The sequence below is a fragment of the Puntigrus tetrazona genome, chromosome 16 (genome assembly GCF_018831695.1).
Source record: "Puntigrus tetrazona isolate hp1 chromosome 16, ASM1883169v1, whole genome shotgun sequence".
NCBI classification, from domain to species: domain Eukaryota; kingdom Metazoa; phylum Chordata; class Actinopteri; order Cypriniformes; family Cyprinidae; genus Puntigrus; species Puntigrus tetrazona.
In genome coordinates this window covers 5,658,662-5,677,929 of record NC_056714.1, presented here as the reverse complement: position 1 = coordinate 5,677,929, position 19,268 = coordinate 5,658,662, and the positions used below count along the sequence as shown (strand labels likewise).

General features: G+C 40.3%; 1 protein-coding gene across 1 annotated transcript in view; it reads right to left on the bottom strand.

Moving 5' to 3' along the window:
- Positions 1-18,960, bottom strand: part of plecb (plectin b) — a 62,863-nt gene extending 43,903 nt beyond the window's left edge. Inside the window, 1 exon segment of the mRNA XM_043261625.1 lies at positions 14,498-18,960. Within this exon segment, the coding sequence (XP_043117560.1) occupies positions 14,498-18,665 (4,168 nt within the window). The 5' untranslated portion in view covers positions 18,666-18,960.
- Between the last annotated feature and the right edge of the window lie 308 nt (positions 18,961-19,268).

The window sequence follows — 19,268 nt, the reverse complement described above, 5'->3', positions numbered from 1 at the left end:
AATCATTACTAGCGATCTGACTTCTATGAAGAAGAGCTTTCTCTTGCATCCCGAGCAGGTGCATCAGACAGCTCTCCTAAATACCTTTCCTGCCTTCCAAGGCTTTCAGCATTCCCTGATAGTGTAAGTCATCTGAAGGGATCCTGTCCCTCTCCAGGCTGTCGGTGGAGTATTCCCTCCGTCTCTGCTGAGTACTCATCTCCTCTACGTCACGCTAACACAGAGTCCCAAACCTCAGCTCCTTATCTTAGCTTGTCCGAATGGAAAATTGCAACGATGTTCCTGTTCTGCTTTCTTTCTGCTCAGCTCCTGCCGTCCATGTCCTAGCTCCTCTAAACGATGCCACGAGCTACAGGTTGTGGGCCTGCTCTTGCTCTGACTGCACAGAGACATGGAGGTTGGAGGGCATTGCAGGAAACGCTAGGCTCCGCCTCGGCCCTAAATTGTCATGTTGGTGGAGCCGAGGCAGGAAGAAGAAGAAGGGGTGGAATCAGGGAAAGTGAGTGGGAAGGTGTGTCCGCCAGCATGCCTCATCTAGAATCCCACACCCTCTCCAAACACACACATACACACACTAAACCATCACGGGCTCAACAGGAAGAGCGTTAAAACAGCGGCTGAGAGTTGTGCAACGAGTGCACAGAACCATTACAGGAAGATGGTTACACAATCACGCTCATGCCCATAAACACACACACATATACTGTATACGCCTCTCTAATGATTAACCACCGTGACATACCTGAGCGGTTGGGCAAGTATGACTAACTGAGAGGCTGCGCTCTGCCAGCGAGGCAGGGTGAGGCTCTGGGATGGGCCGCTCAGGTCTACACACGCAGTCCAGACCAACCCCAGGAAAATACATAACCAGAGGCTGCAGAATCAACAGCCACAAACACAAAGAATATTCTTCATGAGACTCATCTCACTTTCTCGCGTGCATGAGTCTGTGTATATGTGGTCATGCTCAACCGGCTCCATCATGTACAACCAAACTAGATATGTCTACAATCTTTTTCATCAACATTTCAACCATGTATAACATAAACGTAACCCAAACAAGAAACAAAGAATTCACAATTCATTAATAATTTGCACTACGACATACCAAAAATTGTAGATATTACTTAAAGAAGCATCGATAAAATCCAGGTATGGAGTCCAAACTGTAGATACATGAGTAACAAAAGTTAAGAAATTCAAGGGAATCATTCTGTCGAGTGTTGGATTTGTTCATCAAGCATCCAATCAGGAGACCAGACAAATGTTGCTCATGTCATACAGACGTAAACCTAGAGCAGAAGATGAGGATGAGGCCTTCATCGCAGGCTCCTCATCTGAACAGACCCGCGCCAGAAGCTGCTCTTTTGGTAACCTGTTCAGGCTCGCAGGGAACTATAACAGCCTGAACTTGACAGTGTTTGCAATGCTTTACGATGCTCCTCAGCAGATATGGAAGCTGACACCTTTATTTTATAGACGTCTAAATGTCTGTTGGTACAGGAGAAGTATGAAGGTGTGGCACACCAAAAAACTACCAACACCTATAATAGCATTTACAACCATTTGTTTTCTATGATTTCAAATCTGCCCTACCTACTGTAATTTTAAGTAATCTTAAATTTGAAGAATGATTTGTGTATGTATTTATGTTTTATGGTTTTAAATGAATCAAAAGAGACAGTAAAGACCTTCTTTTCAGTTAAATGCTGTTCCTTTGAATCTTCTATTCATCAAAGATTCCTGAAAAACAAAATGCATCCTGATTTCCTCAGACATATTGAAGCAGCACAACTGTTTTCAACATCGATGATAATCAGAGATGTTTCTCGAGCTGCAAATTTCTGAAGGATCACGTGACACTGAAGAATAGAGTAATGATGAAAACTCAGCTTGATCGCAAGAATAAATGACATTTTACAAGATATCCACAGCTATTTTAAATTGTAATAACATTTCCCCATTACCTTATAATACTGACTGACTACTTTTTTATGTAACCTCATATTAGCTTTGATCATCCTTGTTTAATTATGGTGCTCATTAACTGATAATTAACTAATAATTAGATCATTATTGCAGACGCAGTTGCTCATTCACATACATAATTATCATAAGAATTTATTAAAATTGGCGAATCATATAACGATAAACGTTGGAGTTTTCTGCTGATTGCAAAAATACATTGATGTGATGCTCTTTTAATGTGTTTTAGCTCACAGGATCATCAGATGTTTCCATACGACATAACATCATTCACAGACCAGCTGATACTTACAGTAACTTGATTGGCTGGATCAATAATAAGACATGAGCTCACAAGACACACAGCATTATACAAATACAGCCTTTGAAGATATTCAAGAGCTTTGTTTGAGACACGTGATATCCAAAACGTGATATCCTTGAGCACACCCTTATATTTAGATGAACTTGCCCTTAAATGACATTTTAACAAAAGAATGCGCTTGGTTCTCGGCCAGAGCCGCGATATGGACCAGGCTTGATTCCAGCAGTCGAGTCAAGTCTGCACAAGACAAATCATTCATGATCCTCCACACGCGCAGAGTGAAGCATGATGGGCCTTTTGAATCAATATCAAGTATTTATCTTGATTAACCTCCCATGAACACACCCCAGATCTCTCTATGAACCACATGCACCAAAAAATGCTCTTGATCTGAGGTCAGATGAGAAGATGGATGAATGAACTGTTATTGTGGGTGATAATGAACCCTGTAAAGCCTGACCGAAACAAGCAACAAATACATAAAATCCTTTGAAATAGAACAGTATATGGAATCTTTAGATAAAATGCAAAAACAAAAATGCATCAGGCTTTTATGACTCTTCATGACTTTATCTCCACTAATAGGACTTGGAAAGATGATATTTAAATGCTTAGTTGATCAAAACCTATAATGCAGTGCAATCCAATGATGATTGAGGGATGAAGCTCATATGATGGCTCACTGAGTTTTCTAGATAGACAAGTACAGGCCCGGCTGCTTCAGTCCGGTAAGTGTTCATCTAGAATCTTATTACAACCGATATCAAAGTCAAGTAAAAATCTGACAACAGAGAGAGAGAGAGAGAGAGAGAGAGAGAGACATGATGCAGGAGCTGAAGGTGTCTAAACTATCAGTCTGAGACATTCTCCTGCAGCACAGGCAAAGATGAGAAGAACACGACAGATCAGACTGAAGCTTGTCTTCAAAGATAATGAGACTGATTGTTTGAAGAACAGTAACTCCTCACATTCCCGGGTTAGGCGTAACCAAACTGCACAAGCAGAGAAAGCGCCTCCCGATCCCGACTTTCCCTCTGCGTGTGAGAGCGTGTGGAGGGACGTCTGCTTTGATCCACCTGACACACCCTGTCCTATCCAACACCTCTCCCTCGCGTGCTTGTTACTGGAAGCCATGATTATGTGGCTTTCAGAGAGCTAGGAGGATTAATACAGTGATCTGTGCTCATCTATATGTTGCGCTGGGCCGGTCAGAGCCGGACCGGTCAGGAGATTCACAACAGCAGCAGCCGGTGTCCTCCGGAGATGCCTTGGATTGCTATCTTTGTTCTGACCGGTACGATCGTTGTCTCAGCCCTAATAAAACTACCGCACACGGATTCTAACAACGCCTCTGCGTCTCCGTTACAGTCATCTTTAATCCGCACGTAAAAACTTGCTCTAAAACAACTTCATTCTTCCACTGAAGCCAATCTGATTGTTAAAGTCAAACATGTTTCAGTGAATCATGCGTTTCTTCAGATAAAAGTCTGCAAACTAACCTGGTCGTGACCTGCAAAGCATTAAATAATCATTAAGCAAGCATTAGATAATCTAAAAGAAAATGTAGGTACATGCTCAAAATATTTTAGATAATCACATTTAAAATATTCTACACTTGCTAGATTAGTGCATACAAAATGATTAAATATCTCCATTAGGGTTTATGCAAACCTCATTTAAAAATGTCATGCATCCTGTTCTGTGCACTATTTATTGGTGAATTATTAAGTTCGCTCACGGTTTATTTAACTAGCTCTTTCTCGACTACTTGATTTTAGCTATCGCATTCATAAATATGAAAATAAAAAGTGCTTTGGTGTTTCAAGCGGACGTCGATGAATAATTTGTCTCCCTCTCCTGGCCAATAATTAGGACATAATCATAAAACCTGACAGGTAATTTCACAATAGCTGAGGTGTCTGAACAGCTGAGGGAAGCATCATCTATAAAAGATGAACATGACGCACGTTGCTTGATGAGATCAGCAGAGAACTATGACAGCGCTTCTGCTTTCGACTGCATTGCCTTAGTGACATAATAAGTGCCTCCATCTGAGACGCTGACGGCGCAGATACGACGGACATCTGAGAAGAGTTGTCCAAACACACAGTAGCCATGGCAGCCGATGAGAAGAACACACTCTTACTCATCTCTGTATATATAGTCTGAACACAAGTCATTCAAAGGAAGGGGCTGAGCTGAAATTACTTCATAAATCTAAGAGCCTCCCGATCACATCAGCAATCAAAAACTGCTCATGAGTAATAGATAAACATGTAAGCGTGGGCCTTTCCCGCGTGAATCCCCGGCTTTCTGATGCCTGTGTTATTAAATAGCGATGGCTGTTGTAAAAAGAGGATGAGAATAATGCCGGGTGATCATTTCACCATTAACTTCGGTAAAAGTGAAGGAATGCGTCGTTTGTCTTGTTTCATGCTGCATCACATCTTCAGTGAAAGTTATAGAAGTGAGACATTTAACACTAGATGGCGGCAAAACACAGCGTGAGAGAGAAATATGCGTACGTTATGTATTTGCTATAAATATTTCTTTGAGAAATGCCGTGTGTCACACTAACTGAAGAAGATTAAGGGAATGACCGACTAGAAACTGTGTGTGAATCAATCATCTTGCTGACATCAGATTGGCTCCTGCGTCTTTAAAGGGCGGGGTTATGGATCCTCTGATTGAATGGATGGGCGGGGATTAAAACAGTAGCATGCTGCACTGTTGTCACGTGACCTCAACATAGAGTCATTTTAGATTAGTTTGCGTAGTGAAGTAAGAGCAGTGTGAACATAACATTCATTCAGTAAAGTGCCAGTTGCCTAATAAATGAATTATTATAATTAAAAATAGCTATAATATTTCAAATGTATTATTATGAATCAGGCCATGAACATGTAGGATAACTACGCAAGAACTGAAATAAGTATAAGTGCATGTTATTCAGAATGCCTATTGCATAACACACTGGCACCAGACTGCCAAAGTAAAGTGATTTAAGTGATTTATAGTTTCAGCATCAGGATTGAGATGATTAGAGCAGCCAGACATTACATAACAGGCGATGATGTGAATGAAAGTCTCTAACGGTGATGGGATCCAGTGACTGAAAGAAGCTGCTCTGTATCAGACTCACCGACACAACACATCTGACTGTACAGCAGCTCCAGTCTTTCTCCATAACGGCTCTGAGAAATATTTCCATCACTGCGACTGTTACAGCGCAAAACATCCTGAGACATGGCCAGCGATTCCTGCAGTCATCCTTAAAGACTGCTAATGACTTCCCGTGCCTCTCCTGACCTTTAGTCACGGGCCATAAACAAACTATATGGCCTCCATTATCCAATAGCAAAGCTGCCTGGGTCACCTGTTTACAGAAGACTTGCATTTAAATAAAACAGAATTACAGATATGTCATGCAACTTTTTTTTTTTTAAATGTAACTTTTCCAACAGATCTTGTAAAGCTATTATAATTTGATCTTTTAGTAAAGTTTTAATAATTTTTTTTTTTTATATATATATATATATATATATATATATATATATATATATATTTTTTTTAATTTTTTTTTTTTTTTTTTTTTTTTTTTTGTTAATAATAACCTGGGACATGACACAATGACACACAGACAAGTGACTATAATACATTTCTTACTGTACAAAGTTTATTATTTTTAATCACTAATGATTTGGTAATAGACCAAATCACCAACCTAATGAACACTGAGGCCACTGAACTTTCCATAATTCCTTGATGGTGTAAAAAATAAAAAGGAAATTGCAACTTTTTCACAATTCAAAATTTAGCAATTCTTAAGAATGCAATATTTAGGTTAGATCTCACAACTCAATTTCAACATATAAACCAAATTATGAGATGCAGAATTGCAAGAAAAAACTCTAAACTTCCATCTTTTAATTCTAAGTTCATATTTATAATAAATTCTGAGCTTTTTATTCCATGGCAGAAGCCGTGAATTCCACTGCACGTGCATATAGAGATGCATTATTAATAAAAACAAATGCAGAAGTAATTGGTTGAGACCCAGTTAAGATGTGCCACAGTATGTAATAAACCTCGTTTACGAGCGGATGGTTAAAAATAACAGCCGAGCTCAAGCAGAAGCATCCCTTTGGTCCATAAAAGCACATAAAGCATGTCTAAAGAGCAGCGGCAGCCTCTTTATGGCTCCTGGAGGCCAGTCCCAGCACACATCTTCTACATGCCCTTCTGCTCCCTGAAGAAAACACACATCCAGCATCATACAGGATCCCGGAGAGCGGAGACGCCTCTGGAACTTTCCATTATAGTGGTCTTAAGAGTCAAGAGACTATGTATGTGCTGATGGAAGGATCCTATATTGGGAACCGTTTCTGATGTACTTCAGCTCAGAAGTGCTTTTTATTCAATGCACACGTGGAAAAACTAGGCCTCTGGACGTCCATTTGTTATTCAAAGTTTTCATGCCATTTGCCATTCAAAGTCTGAATTACAGTGTTCACATCAGAACAATACAGGCTTTAGTTAATTATTATCTGATGAGTAGACTACAGATACAACACTTTAATACTATAGTCAGAGTCAAACCTAATCAAAGCAGCACTGATAAGCTAATGGTGTCATAATTTATCCTACCAAAACTTAATATACTACTATATACAATAATATTTATCCTGAAACTTAATATACTTATTAATATGAATGTCCTCTTATTAGTAGAGTTTACAAATCAATTAATAAATATTATATTTATTATTATTTTATGCAACCGTTTATTTTGTACCGACAACTTCATTATTAGTGCAAATGGAATGAATAATAATATATTATTAGAATGAATGAATAAATTCACATTTTGTGTATAATTACGGCATCTTATTAGGATTATTCACATGAATAAATAAATTGTAATGACACCTGCATAATCAGTGTAAAATTAGCAAAGTATTACTAATATTAGTAATCTTACTAGTACTAATACTAACGCTAATATAAGCAATCGCTGTAAAATCATTTAAAAAAACATGAATAAATGTGAATTATTTAACGTAATAAAACATCATTTTCATTTATTCCATTTTATTATTTATTATAGACATTTTGTCCTTCATATAACAGATCTGGTCTATCGTTATTAAAGGGTTAAGGGTTAAGATGCACCTGGTAGATGCACAAAGGGTTCAGTTTAAGGGTGGAAAGAGGTCAGATTTTCTCTTACATGTAGAATGAACCAGAGTCATACAACACCATCATTCTCCTCTTACAAAACCCACAGCCCACAGGAGGAAGAGATTCATCTGCCGTCTATTTCTTACATAGCAATCATCTGTAATAAGATCTGCGCCGTCCTGTATTAGAGGTTTATGATCAAACAAACAATGACGGAGGAGGACGAGAGGAACATCTGTGATCAGAGACAGACACCTCCTGAAAAAACCCTGCTGAGAAGATCTCCACATCTCAGTCAGCTGACAAAACATCTGAAGATCCTTAACTTAAGATGCATTTACTTGGTAAGCAAAACAACAGAACTTTGCCGAATGCATTTTACTTTTAACAAGCTTTTAAGATCATTTTACTTCTTTTAAGTTCAAAGTTATCAAACATTATCGAGATGAAAGTTCTGACACAGTTTAACTCTGAGTTCTTGTCATATTTACTATACCGAATAAACTGAATGTTGAAGGTATTTGTTGATGCTAGTCTTAGACAAGATGCCTATCCTTATGATAAACTTCATGCAACTTGGCAAAGCAGAATGAACCTCATAAGCACTCCCCTTTCTCATCTCACGCTCTGTTACTGGAAACAAAGGGTTAATCTCCCTGCCCACAAAGTCACGCCAGGGCGAGAGAAGGAGACTAGCCTCCTCAAGACGAAACGAGAACATGAGAACAACTCGCTGCTGCCGTGAAACCTCTGACCTTCGTCTCAGTGTTTCCTCAAAACACCAGACCGAGATCGGCGTGACAACATGCCCCAGCAGCAGAAGAGGAGAAACAGGTGGAGCCGAGGGCCGGCGAAAAACAGCAGGAAACATGAAGACAACAGAGATCTATCCAGTACCTCCATCGGTGTGCTTTCAGTCACGCTCTGCTTCCTCACTATAATCTCGATCAGGTTTCAATATAGTTGAGTAAAGCGTGTTTGAACATTTAACATCACTCCAGGGTTCGCAGGAACCCGTTGAGTCTGGAACCAGAAGACACACCTAGTCTCTTTTAGGACAAACTAGTTAAAGCATTTCATTAATCTAAAGATAATGACACACCTAAAGGCAAAAGTAAGTGTATGCACTTTTGCAAGTGTGTCAACTAATTCTACTAACCCTAACCGTGTACTAGTCTACTGAGACTGAGACTGTAATGAGAGGTAGTTGATATGTTGACAAGTACTTATAGCTACATGGACTATCGAAATGAAATGTACCCATCAGCGTGTTAATTTAATTTACTTTGTCTCTGCAACGTGTTGTTGTCATCGCGGATTATTTATTTTTCAACCCCTCAAGCCTTTGGCTCGGATGCGGTATGTAGTGCCCACTTGGGTTGTAAATGATGTTGACTTTCAGTTCTATTGATAGCATCTGTTCTACGTATGTTGTTAAAACTAAAACGATCAAAAACACTTTCACTGGCTGAAACACGGCTGAAGTAAAATACATTTTAAATATAAATATCAGACGAAAAACTCGAAATACTTAATTTAAAATAAAAAAGGTTGACTTGGCAGATAAAAAATATTATAAGCACTAAAAGTGAAATAAAAATAAATTCAAGCTGAATAAAAATATTCAACTATATAAAATGGAAAGTAAAACAACTAAACTTAAAACAGTGTTCATATTTTAAGTACTGAAAAACTGAATTTAAGCGGAATCAAAAAATATAGAGCTACATAAAATAGAAAATAAAACTAAAATTAAAAAAAGGTGAAAATACATCAAATAAAAACGAATTAAAAATGTTAGTAAATACTCGATTAACTATTTAATACTAATAAAATTACACATGCTGTTGATTGCCACAGACAAAAATTTTGACTTGCACTTAATTAAAAAAATAATAATAAAATGTGTTTGACAGCTGCAATGCAAAGTTCACACATTTAGCCTTGTCTTTACAAAGAAGTCATCCTATACTGACCACGAAGACCAAACATAGACTGAATAATCAGTTTCTTCCGTAGATTTGAATACACAGTAAGGTTCAGCATTATGTTTTGAAACCAAAGCAACTTTGTAGTTACAGTACGGCTCTATTATTACAGCGCCAGAGAAGCCTGCTTCGAGCCCCAAACAGGTGGAAGCGTTTTTACAGCCCTCAAAAATAGCGCCGATACGGGACACCTCACATTCCCGTGCAGACACAGAGAATTTCCTTCTGAAATCCAACTCTCGCCCCGTTTTTCTACCCGCCCACCGCGTTCTACCCGGGCGAACACGTAACTCCTCCAGGTAGAGCTCGACCCACATCCACAAAAATAACAAACTAAAACTACGACACCTCGCAGATAACCGAAGTCTATTACGCAATAGCATTTTTGTATGTCAGCACTGAGGCTTTCCCCTCCCGCCTCCACCAACAAGCAAACATATATTAAAAGTCACAATAAAACTCTTGACTCTTTGACCTACCAGGTATGATCTTCATGAAGTTTGAGGAACAGCAAAGCGAGAGAAGAGCGAGAACTTGCCAATCGAGAAAGAAAGAGAGTCTGGGTTTGTTTGGTGGCCACAGTGCCCTTCTTATTTTTGACGGCCCATGCCTGCTGTTTGGATATGTCAGAGCTGCCCCCGGTGGCTTTGCAATTAGGTGGGCGGAGGCTGAGGGTCGGGACGGGACGGGGCGAGGGAGGAAGGGGAGAACAGCTCACTGTGGATATAAATATCAGCTCACACTGGCACAGATAGAAACCGATGAAACCCGCGCTGGCCTCTTTGAACAGAGATCAGTTTGTTCCTGGATGATGATGGAGTTATTCTGTGATATTGCATCACAGTCTCTTGACTCTCCCTCAGCGTTTGCTTCAGTCACTAAGGGCCAGGTTTACTAGCTTGTGCCAGCGCAAACCATCTTTTGGCATTAAAATAGTGCTGACGGGATTTACTAAAGACGTTACTTATCAATGATTGCACTTATTTAACACCCTAAAGAGCTTATACTATTAATTCTTAAACAATTTTTCGCTTTGTTGAATAGAAAGTGTGTGGTAGAAGTGTGGTATATTAACTTTAATATATTCTAATTAATATATAGTCCTGTTCTGGAACTGCGCTCTCATGCTAATTTGCCCTGTTTGGTAAATATGACCCTAAGACGGCAGTTTCATTAGCATTTGTGAGGAATGATTGGCATGAAATGGCAAAATAAAATGAAATTAACTAATAGAACGTACCCTTGTGAAAAAGAGTACAAATCTTAAAAACATAGCTTGAAAAAAAGGTACTAGCTGATAACTTAACACACTTAAGCTTAAATAGTAACTTTTCAAGTACACTTGTAAGTAAAAGCTTTTAAATAACTGAATGATTAATCATATAAAAATCTTGTGTGATGTTTTGACTAACATACTAAAACACTTGAAGATTATTATTTTAACTAAAGGGGTTATTCTATATATAATTTAAAGTTTAGCATTTAGCAGTAACACTTTTAGCATATGTCAGAGATATATATTTTAAATATATTTAAAGGTCCCTGCTCATAAGTTGTTATTTAAAATAATTGCATTTTTTTATACATTTAAAAATGTACATTTATCTGCATTTAAGTATATTCTTAAAAATAATGTTATTTCCTTAATAAATACTTCTTTAAAAGTGTGCTACAGTAAAGTGTACTACTTTTCATACTTGGAGAAGCGCATGAGTGACAGGGTTCGTGTTTTTTCATTTATATATGGAACGGGATTCCTGGCATGACTGGAAATCTCTTGTGCCATATCGCAAGCCACCCACGAAGCCAGATAGAAACTAAATATAGTCGAGTTTTACACAGCAATCCACTGAAATTAGCATATGGCATTGGGAATTACGGTGTTGACAGAGTGTCAATTTCATTTTCCCCACATGTTTACAGCGCTTATGACTGTGATTAAGTGTAGTATTTGTAGGCATCTAATTTGCAGGACTTGGCATGTGAACTATTTGGAAACTAAGATGAGCCCTGACTGATCAAAACTAGTAATCAGGCCCAGACTGACTCCACTGAGGCTGATTAATACATTATAAATAGGTCTGACAAAGAGCAGGTCAGCTTTCATCCTGACTTAGCATGTAAATGACAGACTAATAAAAATCGACTTTTTTGAATAATCACGTGACCAATCAAATACTGCTTCATTATGGTAGGACCTCTTATTGTCAGTCAACAAACACATAAATAAATCATCATGGCTGCTAATTTCCATAATGCTTCATCCACACCAGCAGGTGTCAGGAGTGTAATCTCAGAGACTCCTTTTTTATACTGAAAAAAACGTGGTGTATGATTTTTTTTAAATAACTCAAAAAACTTGAACATGAATTTTATAAATAATTCCAAAGAAATGGCAAGTAACACGTTGATTTAAAAAAAACTGAAATTATTACGTAGAAAGACTGAAATAGTATTTTCTTGTAAAATGTACTCCATCGAATCTTTGTTTTACTTACAATTTTATACGATCATTTGTATGAAGCGGTCATCCAACAAAACAAAAATGCAGCATAGAGGAAAACCAGTTCCTTAGTAAAAAGTTCTTGTGTGTCATTATACATTCACCTGGGGCTTTTTGAATCATGTTGACAGAAAAGACTCTGTGGCATCCAAACAACTTATTTCAAAGGAATGCATCATACATCTTTTAAATATTTCTGTCAGTAGAAGCACTGACGGTTTACTGAGGAATATGGCTAGATCTTGGACCATTACATTTTTCATGAAAAGTAGGCTGTTTATCCCATGTCCGGCTTAGTTTCCTAATTCAGAACGTTGACATATTAATATAGTTTAATGGGTTTATTATCTCTGTCTGAGCCTGTGCATAATCTCTAGCTTTAGGCAAGACAGCATAAAGCAACAATAAAGACAGAGCAAACAATTTTATACATGCATGCTGCAAATCAACATTAGCTGACAGCTATAAGGCTATAATCCTACCAGGTGTTAGAGAATACCATCCATTGATACCTCATAAAGGTTAAACAAGAAAGCAGATGTAGGGGAGACCGGTGTTAGTCTTCACATGAAGAAACTATACATGGTATAATAATAACTAAAATATTGAGGGTCAAAAATCAAGCGAACAATGAAATTGTGAACTTTTAAGATCAAGTGTCTAAACTGAATCAGACTTTCTAATATAACCCAACTGGAGTCAAAAGTATGGCAACTAGTCTGAATTACATCTATATCAAGAATACAGACACATCTCTACAAAAGATCTCCGTTCACAAGAGGTGAAGGGCCAGTTATAGGAGTCACAGCACCAGACACTGCAAGAATGTGTCCGATAAAACTTCTTAAAGGTCAGATTAATTCGGCTCCTCTGAAATGACTGCATGACTCATGAACTGCACCACAATCATGTGGCATTGAGAACATCAGAGAGCGCCTGTCACAACATCACAAACATGTAGGAATTTATGGTGGAGGCGGACAGAAATACTTGCACAACACTCTGCTGCTTGAACAGAGAACAGTGCAAACCTCTGCTCATACATGTCCAAAGTATTACTAAAGGATTACTAATGAATAAAGCATTGCTTCTAAGCCATTACAGAAAAACAAAAAACTACTAGGTACAGAAAATCATTTCCTTCCTAGCTGCAGGTTGAAATTTCACTTAACACCACATGACTGAACTTCTATTGAAGAGATCTGCTGAAGGTGATCCAAAGAGACGGATCTGTAGAGATACAGTAGGGGGCAGCAGAAAATTACACAGATGAAACCTCAAGCACATCTGACTCGAGTTAGTTAGCCTGAGCGCAATATTTCTGAGCATAAAATTCTTTTTACTCTTCAAATCTGAATATATTGAAATATGGGAATGTGGCTTCTCAAAAGACCTATCAGGATGAAGTGACTAACAAAACCTTCAAACAAAAGGCTAATTGTTTTTGGATCGTTTCTCTGTGCTACACCTACTGAACACACCCATGAGACTGTGCAAACTCTTTAACTACTTGCTGTCATTTCTTAATGCATATACCCAGATACACAAGCACTACAAATCTGGGCATTTATGCCAGCATAAAGAGAAATGCACAGCTATGCAAACTACAAAACTATATGCAACATTGAACACATTCCAGAGATCTCTGTGGCACCAGGGGAGGAAGACAATAGTGGAATTTGGGATGGACAGCTGTATCTGTGGTATGGCCCATTACATAATAACCAAAGTGACAAAGCAGAAGTCTCCAGTTAATAGCTGACCACTGGAAACCAGATGCGAAGGGTACCAAACCACAGGAAATAACCAAACACACGTGCTTCCTGCAGAAGTGGCACACAGGGTCCTCTAAGTGCAGCATTGATTTCTAGAGGAGCTCTTTTTTCCCTATTCAGAGAACTGAAAAACTATAGCTGTGGTTTGTGTTTGGCAGCAGGGAGTGGAGAACTGACTCCAAACATTGTTGTATTGTCAGAAACACTGTGCTGCTTAACTGCTCATTACCGGCAGTCTGGTATTCCCCCTGAAAAGAATAAAAACTTGCAACAGAATCACTAGCCAGTCCCAATATGCTACAGAGCAAAAGGGTGGTTGCGAAACATTGCACACATAATTTGATGTTTTGGGTGTGGATGTGGCATGAATCACTGCGAGAGGTTAATTTCTCAAAATAACTGGAACAAACATACTGAGATTTGTGTTTGTGGAAAGCAGGAGTGACACAAAATGCACAATGTTGCATGGACGAAACATGTTTTATAAAAAAGCTCCACAGTTTTTGATACAAGTTGCCAGCAATGCAGTCTCTGCAAAACCTACTTATTAACGCTTAATTCACTTAACGTAACGCTCAGGCACTGTTCACTCAACAAGTATAAAGTTACACGCCTATCAAGCAAAGCATGCTCAACCGTCTAATAACAGCACAACTATTCCAACACCACACCAGTCACCTTGAACCTCCCACACAGCAAATACGGATGGAAACCGGAGCAGTGCAACCAACATCAAAGCACGTTGAGAAAAGGCTCATACCTTCTATGAAGTTGGGGAAGGTTTTCTCCTCAGGCTCTTGGAGTGAATGATCCCAGCAAGTCTCTTCAACAGGACTCTGCAGGAGGCCACGCTCTATGGCCAGTTCCTCCAAGACATCGTAGTCCAGATCATCTCCTGCGATCTCTGTTACTGGGGGTGTAACAGGTTGGTCTGCAACAGGACTGGCAATCTGTTGCACTTCAATCACTTCCTCCACCACAACGATCTTCTTCCGCATGGCGTCGTCTAGGGACTGCTCTTGCGCGTCGCAGTTATTCTTGTCGCCAGGGATGACAGGCTGCGCAGGGGCCTTGCTATCCGAGAGCCTGCTCTGCTTCTCTGAGCTCTGCTGTGTGTCAGGAGCAGGCGTGTGTTGTGCAAGGCTGGGAGGTTCCCCCTGCTCGGGGAGGGGGGTGAGCTGGGCCGAGGCTGAGGCTGCCGGTGCTTCCCACTGTCTCTGCGAGGAGGATGTTTTTCCTTTCAGAACCTCCCGTTTTTCAGGCAAGGGCTGCACAGGCTCCACCTCCCCTTTGTGAGCCGGGGCCTCATTCTGTACAGCTGCTGACTGCACGCTCTCCACAGAGTGCTTTCCCTTAGGGGATGTCTTTGCAGAATCATTTGTCGGGCTCTCGACCTTAAGAAGATCAACCTGATCGGCATTCTCCGTGTTTAGCTCTTTCACCTTTGTCTCAGCTATAGGCGGTGGGACTTGTTTTGCAACTAAAGCTTTGTTTGCAGATTTCTTTTTCTTCTTTCCTTTCGAAGGCTTTGAGACATCCTCTGTATCTTCGTCTTTTGCAGCTGTAAGTTCCTCAGTTAGCTTTGCTGGTGATGGCTTCAATTGCACAGAATCTGTATCAGATTCCAATTTCTTAGGCGTTTGCTTGAGGACTTCTGAGGTTTTGCTGGGGTCAGCTGTGGTAGTCTTTACTAGATCGGACTTGTGACCTTTAACCTCTGCTTTGACCTCAGCTGTAGAAACAGCACAAGGAATCTCCACCTTTTCGTGAACTTTCAAAGGACGGGTGTTGTCATGTTTAGGTGTTTCTTGGACATTCTTGGTTTTCTGTTGTTTGTCAATCATTTGAACAGTGCTAGATGCTGTCTTCTCCACAGAGACTTGCAGTGGCAGATTAATCTCGGATTTCTTTTCAGCAATGTGTTTGTACAAATCGTCTTTCTTGGGCAGAGGTGGCACTGCTGATTCTACAGATTTGACAGAAACCTGGGTGCTAACGGAGGTAGTTAAATTAATTTTATTGGCATTAACAACAGGCACTTCATGCAGTACAGTAGAGGTCTGATTTGTATTGTCCATCTTGATTGGTTGTTCTTGCACATTTTTCTGTGCTTTCTCCACTTTTGGTTTTGATGAAGAAGAAGGAGGAGCATCATTATGTAATTTGCTATCACTTGTGGATGTGGTATCTACAGAGACATTTATACAAACATCTTCTTTGACTTCAGTAGAGGCAGAAACTACAGAGGATTGTACTGTTGTTACCTCCACTGTTGACAAAAGAGTTGATATATCCTTCACATTTTTGTTTTTTGTGGTTTTCTGCTTTTTCTCCACTTTTGTTTTTGATGCAGTATGATGAGAAGCATCCTTATCCTCTTTGCCATCATCTTTGGATGTGGTTTCCAGAGAGACACTGACACACACTTCTTCTTTGGGCTTTTCTTTGACTGCTTCAGACAGATCCTGCATATTTTTAGTTTTCTGTGTTTTCTCCACCTTTGATTTTGGTGGAGTAGTATAAGGAGCATCCTTAGCCATTTTGCCATCATCAGTTACTGTGAAAACAGCTTCCTTCGAGACTTTCATACAGACACCTTCCTTTGACTTTTCTTTGACTGCTTCAGCAGAGACAGAAAAAACAGTGGATTGCACTTTTGTTGCCTCCACCGTTGACAAAACATTTGGTATTTCCTGTCCATTTTTGGTCTTTGTGGTTTTCTGCTTTTTATCCACTTTTGTTTTTGATGCAGTATGACAAGAAGCATCCTTATCTATTTTGTCATCACCTTTGGGTGTGGCTTCCAGGGAGACACTGACACACATTTCTTCTTTAGGCTTTTCTTCGACTGCTTTAGCAGAGACAGATGATTTCACTGCACTTTTACTGCTGATCTCTGATGCTGATAAAACAGTTACAACATCCTGCACATTTCTGCTTGCAGTGGCTTGCTGTGTTATCTCCACCTTTGATTTTGACAGAGTAGGACAAGTAGCATCCTTATCTATTTTGATATCACCTTGGGGTGTGATTTCCACATTTTCTTTGCTTTTTTCTTCAGCTGATTTAGCAGCGACAGGAAATATAATGGACTGCACAGCTGTTGCCTCCACAGTTGGTATATCCTGCCCATTTTTGGTCTTTTGGTCTTTTTTCTCCACTTTTGGCTTCAGTGGAACATCCTTATCTGATTTGCTATCCTTATCTTTTTTGGAAGTGATTTGAGAGACTTTGATACACACTTCTTCTTTGGCTGCTTCAGTACAGACAGATATTACAGAGGTTTCCACTGCTGATAAAACAGCAGGTACATCCTGCGCATTTTTCATCACAGGGGTTTTCTGTGTTTTCTCCACCTTAGTCTTTGAAAGAGTAGGATGATGAGAATCCTTAGCCGTTTTACCATCTCCAGCTGCTGTGGATGCGGTTTCACGTGAGACCTTCATAGACACTTCTTTTTTGGGCTTTTCTTTGATTGCTTCAGTAGAGATGGACGATTTCAGCGCAGTTGTCTCTACTTTTGATGAAACAGCTGGCAAATTTTTTGTCACCAAAGTTTGCTGTGTTACCTCCACCTTCAGCTCTGAGGGAGTAGGTCGAGAGGCATCTTTAGCCATTTTGCTATTATCTGCAACTGTAGATGTGATTTTCTTAATAACCACCTCTTCCTTGGGCTTTTCCTTTGCTGCTTCATCTGACACAGAGGATTCACCTGATGTTGCCTTAACTGTTGACAAAGCCTCCTGCACATTTTTGGCCACAGTAGTTTTCTGTGTTTTCTCCACCTTCAGTTTTGAGGCAGTGGGTTGAGGAGCATCTTTAGGTGTTTCAGTGGATGTGGTTTGCTGGAACACCTTGACAAACACCTCTTCCTTGGGTTTTGCTTCAGTATGGACTGAAAATACAGAGGTTTCTACTGCAGATGAAACAGTAGGCACATCCTGCACACTTTTCGTCACAAGGGTTTTTTCCTCTTTCAGTTTTAATGGAGGAGGATGACGAGCATCCTTAACCCATTTGCTCTCTCCAGCTGCTGTGGATGATGTTTCACGTGAGACCTTGATAGACACTTCTTCTTTGGGCTTCTCTTTGACTGCTTCAGCACAGACAGAAAACAAAGAGGATTCCGCTGCTGTTGCGCCTACGTTTGAAGAAATAGCTGGCACATCTCGGCTCACATGAACCTTTTGTGTTTTCTGAATGAATGCTGTCTTAGTGCATTCCTTGAATTCAACCATCTTTTCTTGTTCAACTGGCTTGGCATGGTACTTTTCGATAGGAGGCGTATGGGAGGCAGAATGGATAGCGACTTTCCTCCTAACACTTGGTTCCATCTCTTTGGCGTAATCGCGGGTTTCAAAAAGCATGGCCTGCTCTCTGGATTCCCTGGGTCTGGTCTGAGCGCCAGCCATTGGACGACCTCTAAATCTTGGAGTTCTCTCACTGGTTTCATTCATTTCGGCCTCATCCCTGCTCGCCATTTTGCGACGATACTCCTGACGATCCAGCAAAGCCTCTTGCTTTTCTGCACCCATCCTGCCGGGTTTGGGAACATAAGAAGTTGGACCCTGAACCGCTTGAACATGTTCTGCCCTGCGGGCGATGGCCAAAGTGGCAGCTGGTCGTTTTACTCTCTGCAGCGGCGTAGGAACAATCTCAGGAGGCAAATGCAGATAATCGCGCAAGTAGACAATCCCTTCGTTAGTGAGGTACCAGTAATAATGCCTCCACGTAAAGGTCTCTCTCACATACCCCCTGGACTTCAGCGAGCCCATGGCTCTTATCACCTGCAGGTTATCCACACCAGGAATCTCAGGGTGCTTGGTCTGAGGCCGCTTGTCTTTCTTGGCCACCATGACGCCATCCCGGAACAGATGCTCATAGATGGCCCTCAGGTTGTCCAGGGGCATTACCATTCCAGCAACCATTGTGCTTCCTTAGTCGTGCAGCGTCTGAACAAACAGGAACAGCTTTGCCAAGTAAGAATAAATCACTGAATGACCTCAGTCCTGTGGCAGAGCCTGCTGCCACGTGCTACCAATTCAATCAAAAAAGACGCTAAAAATAAATACAACCTGCTACTCTGTGTTCGTCCGCTGTTGTTTAGCTAACTTCTCTCCTAATCAAAAGTGTTTCTTCTTTCTTCTCAAACTTTCTCAGAGGCAAAGGAAAAACTCAGAAAAGGAAAACTGTGCTCTCCTTTACTCAGCCTTCCTTGGAAGTGAGCATAGTCCGGACTGGCAGAGCTGCAATGAGAGGGGGTGTGTGTAAAAGAGAGAAAGAGGGAGAGTACTATGATCCCATCGGTCCCTCCCACCTCACTCAAGCAACGAGGAAACTGTTAGAATCAAACTGCTCGGTCGGCAGACTCTCAACAGTTGTGAAACAAACACTTGCAAAGACAATCAGCAAAAGTGCAGCGAGCAAAAAATAGAAGTCTAAGAATAGAGAAAAACTGATCCTGTTTAGCACACCTAGGTCTTAGGCATATGCACAGAAAGGGCTGAGGAACCACCCATGGTGGTGCTCTG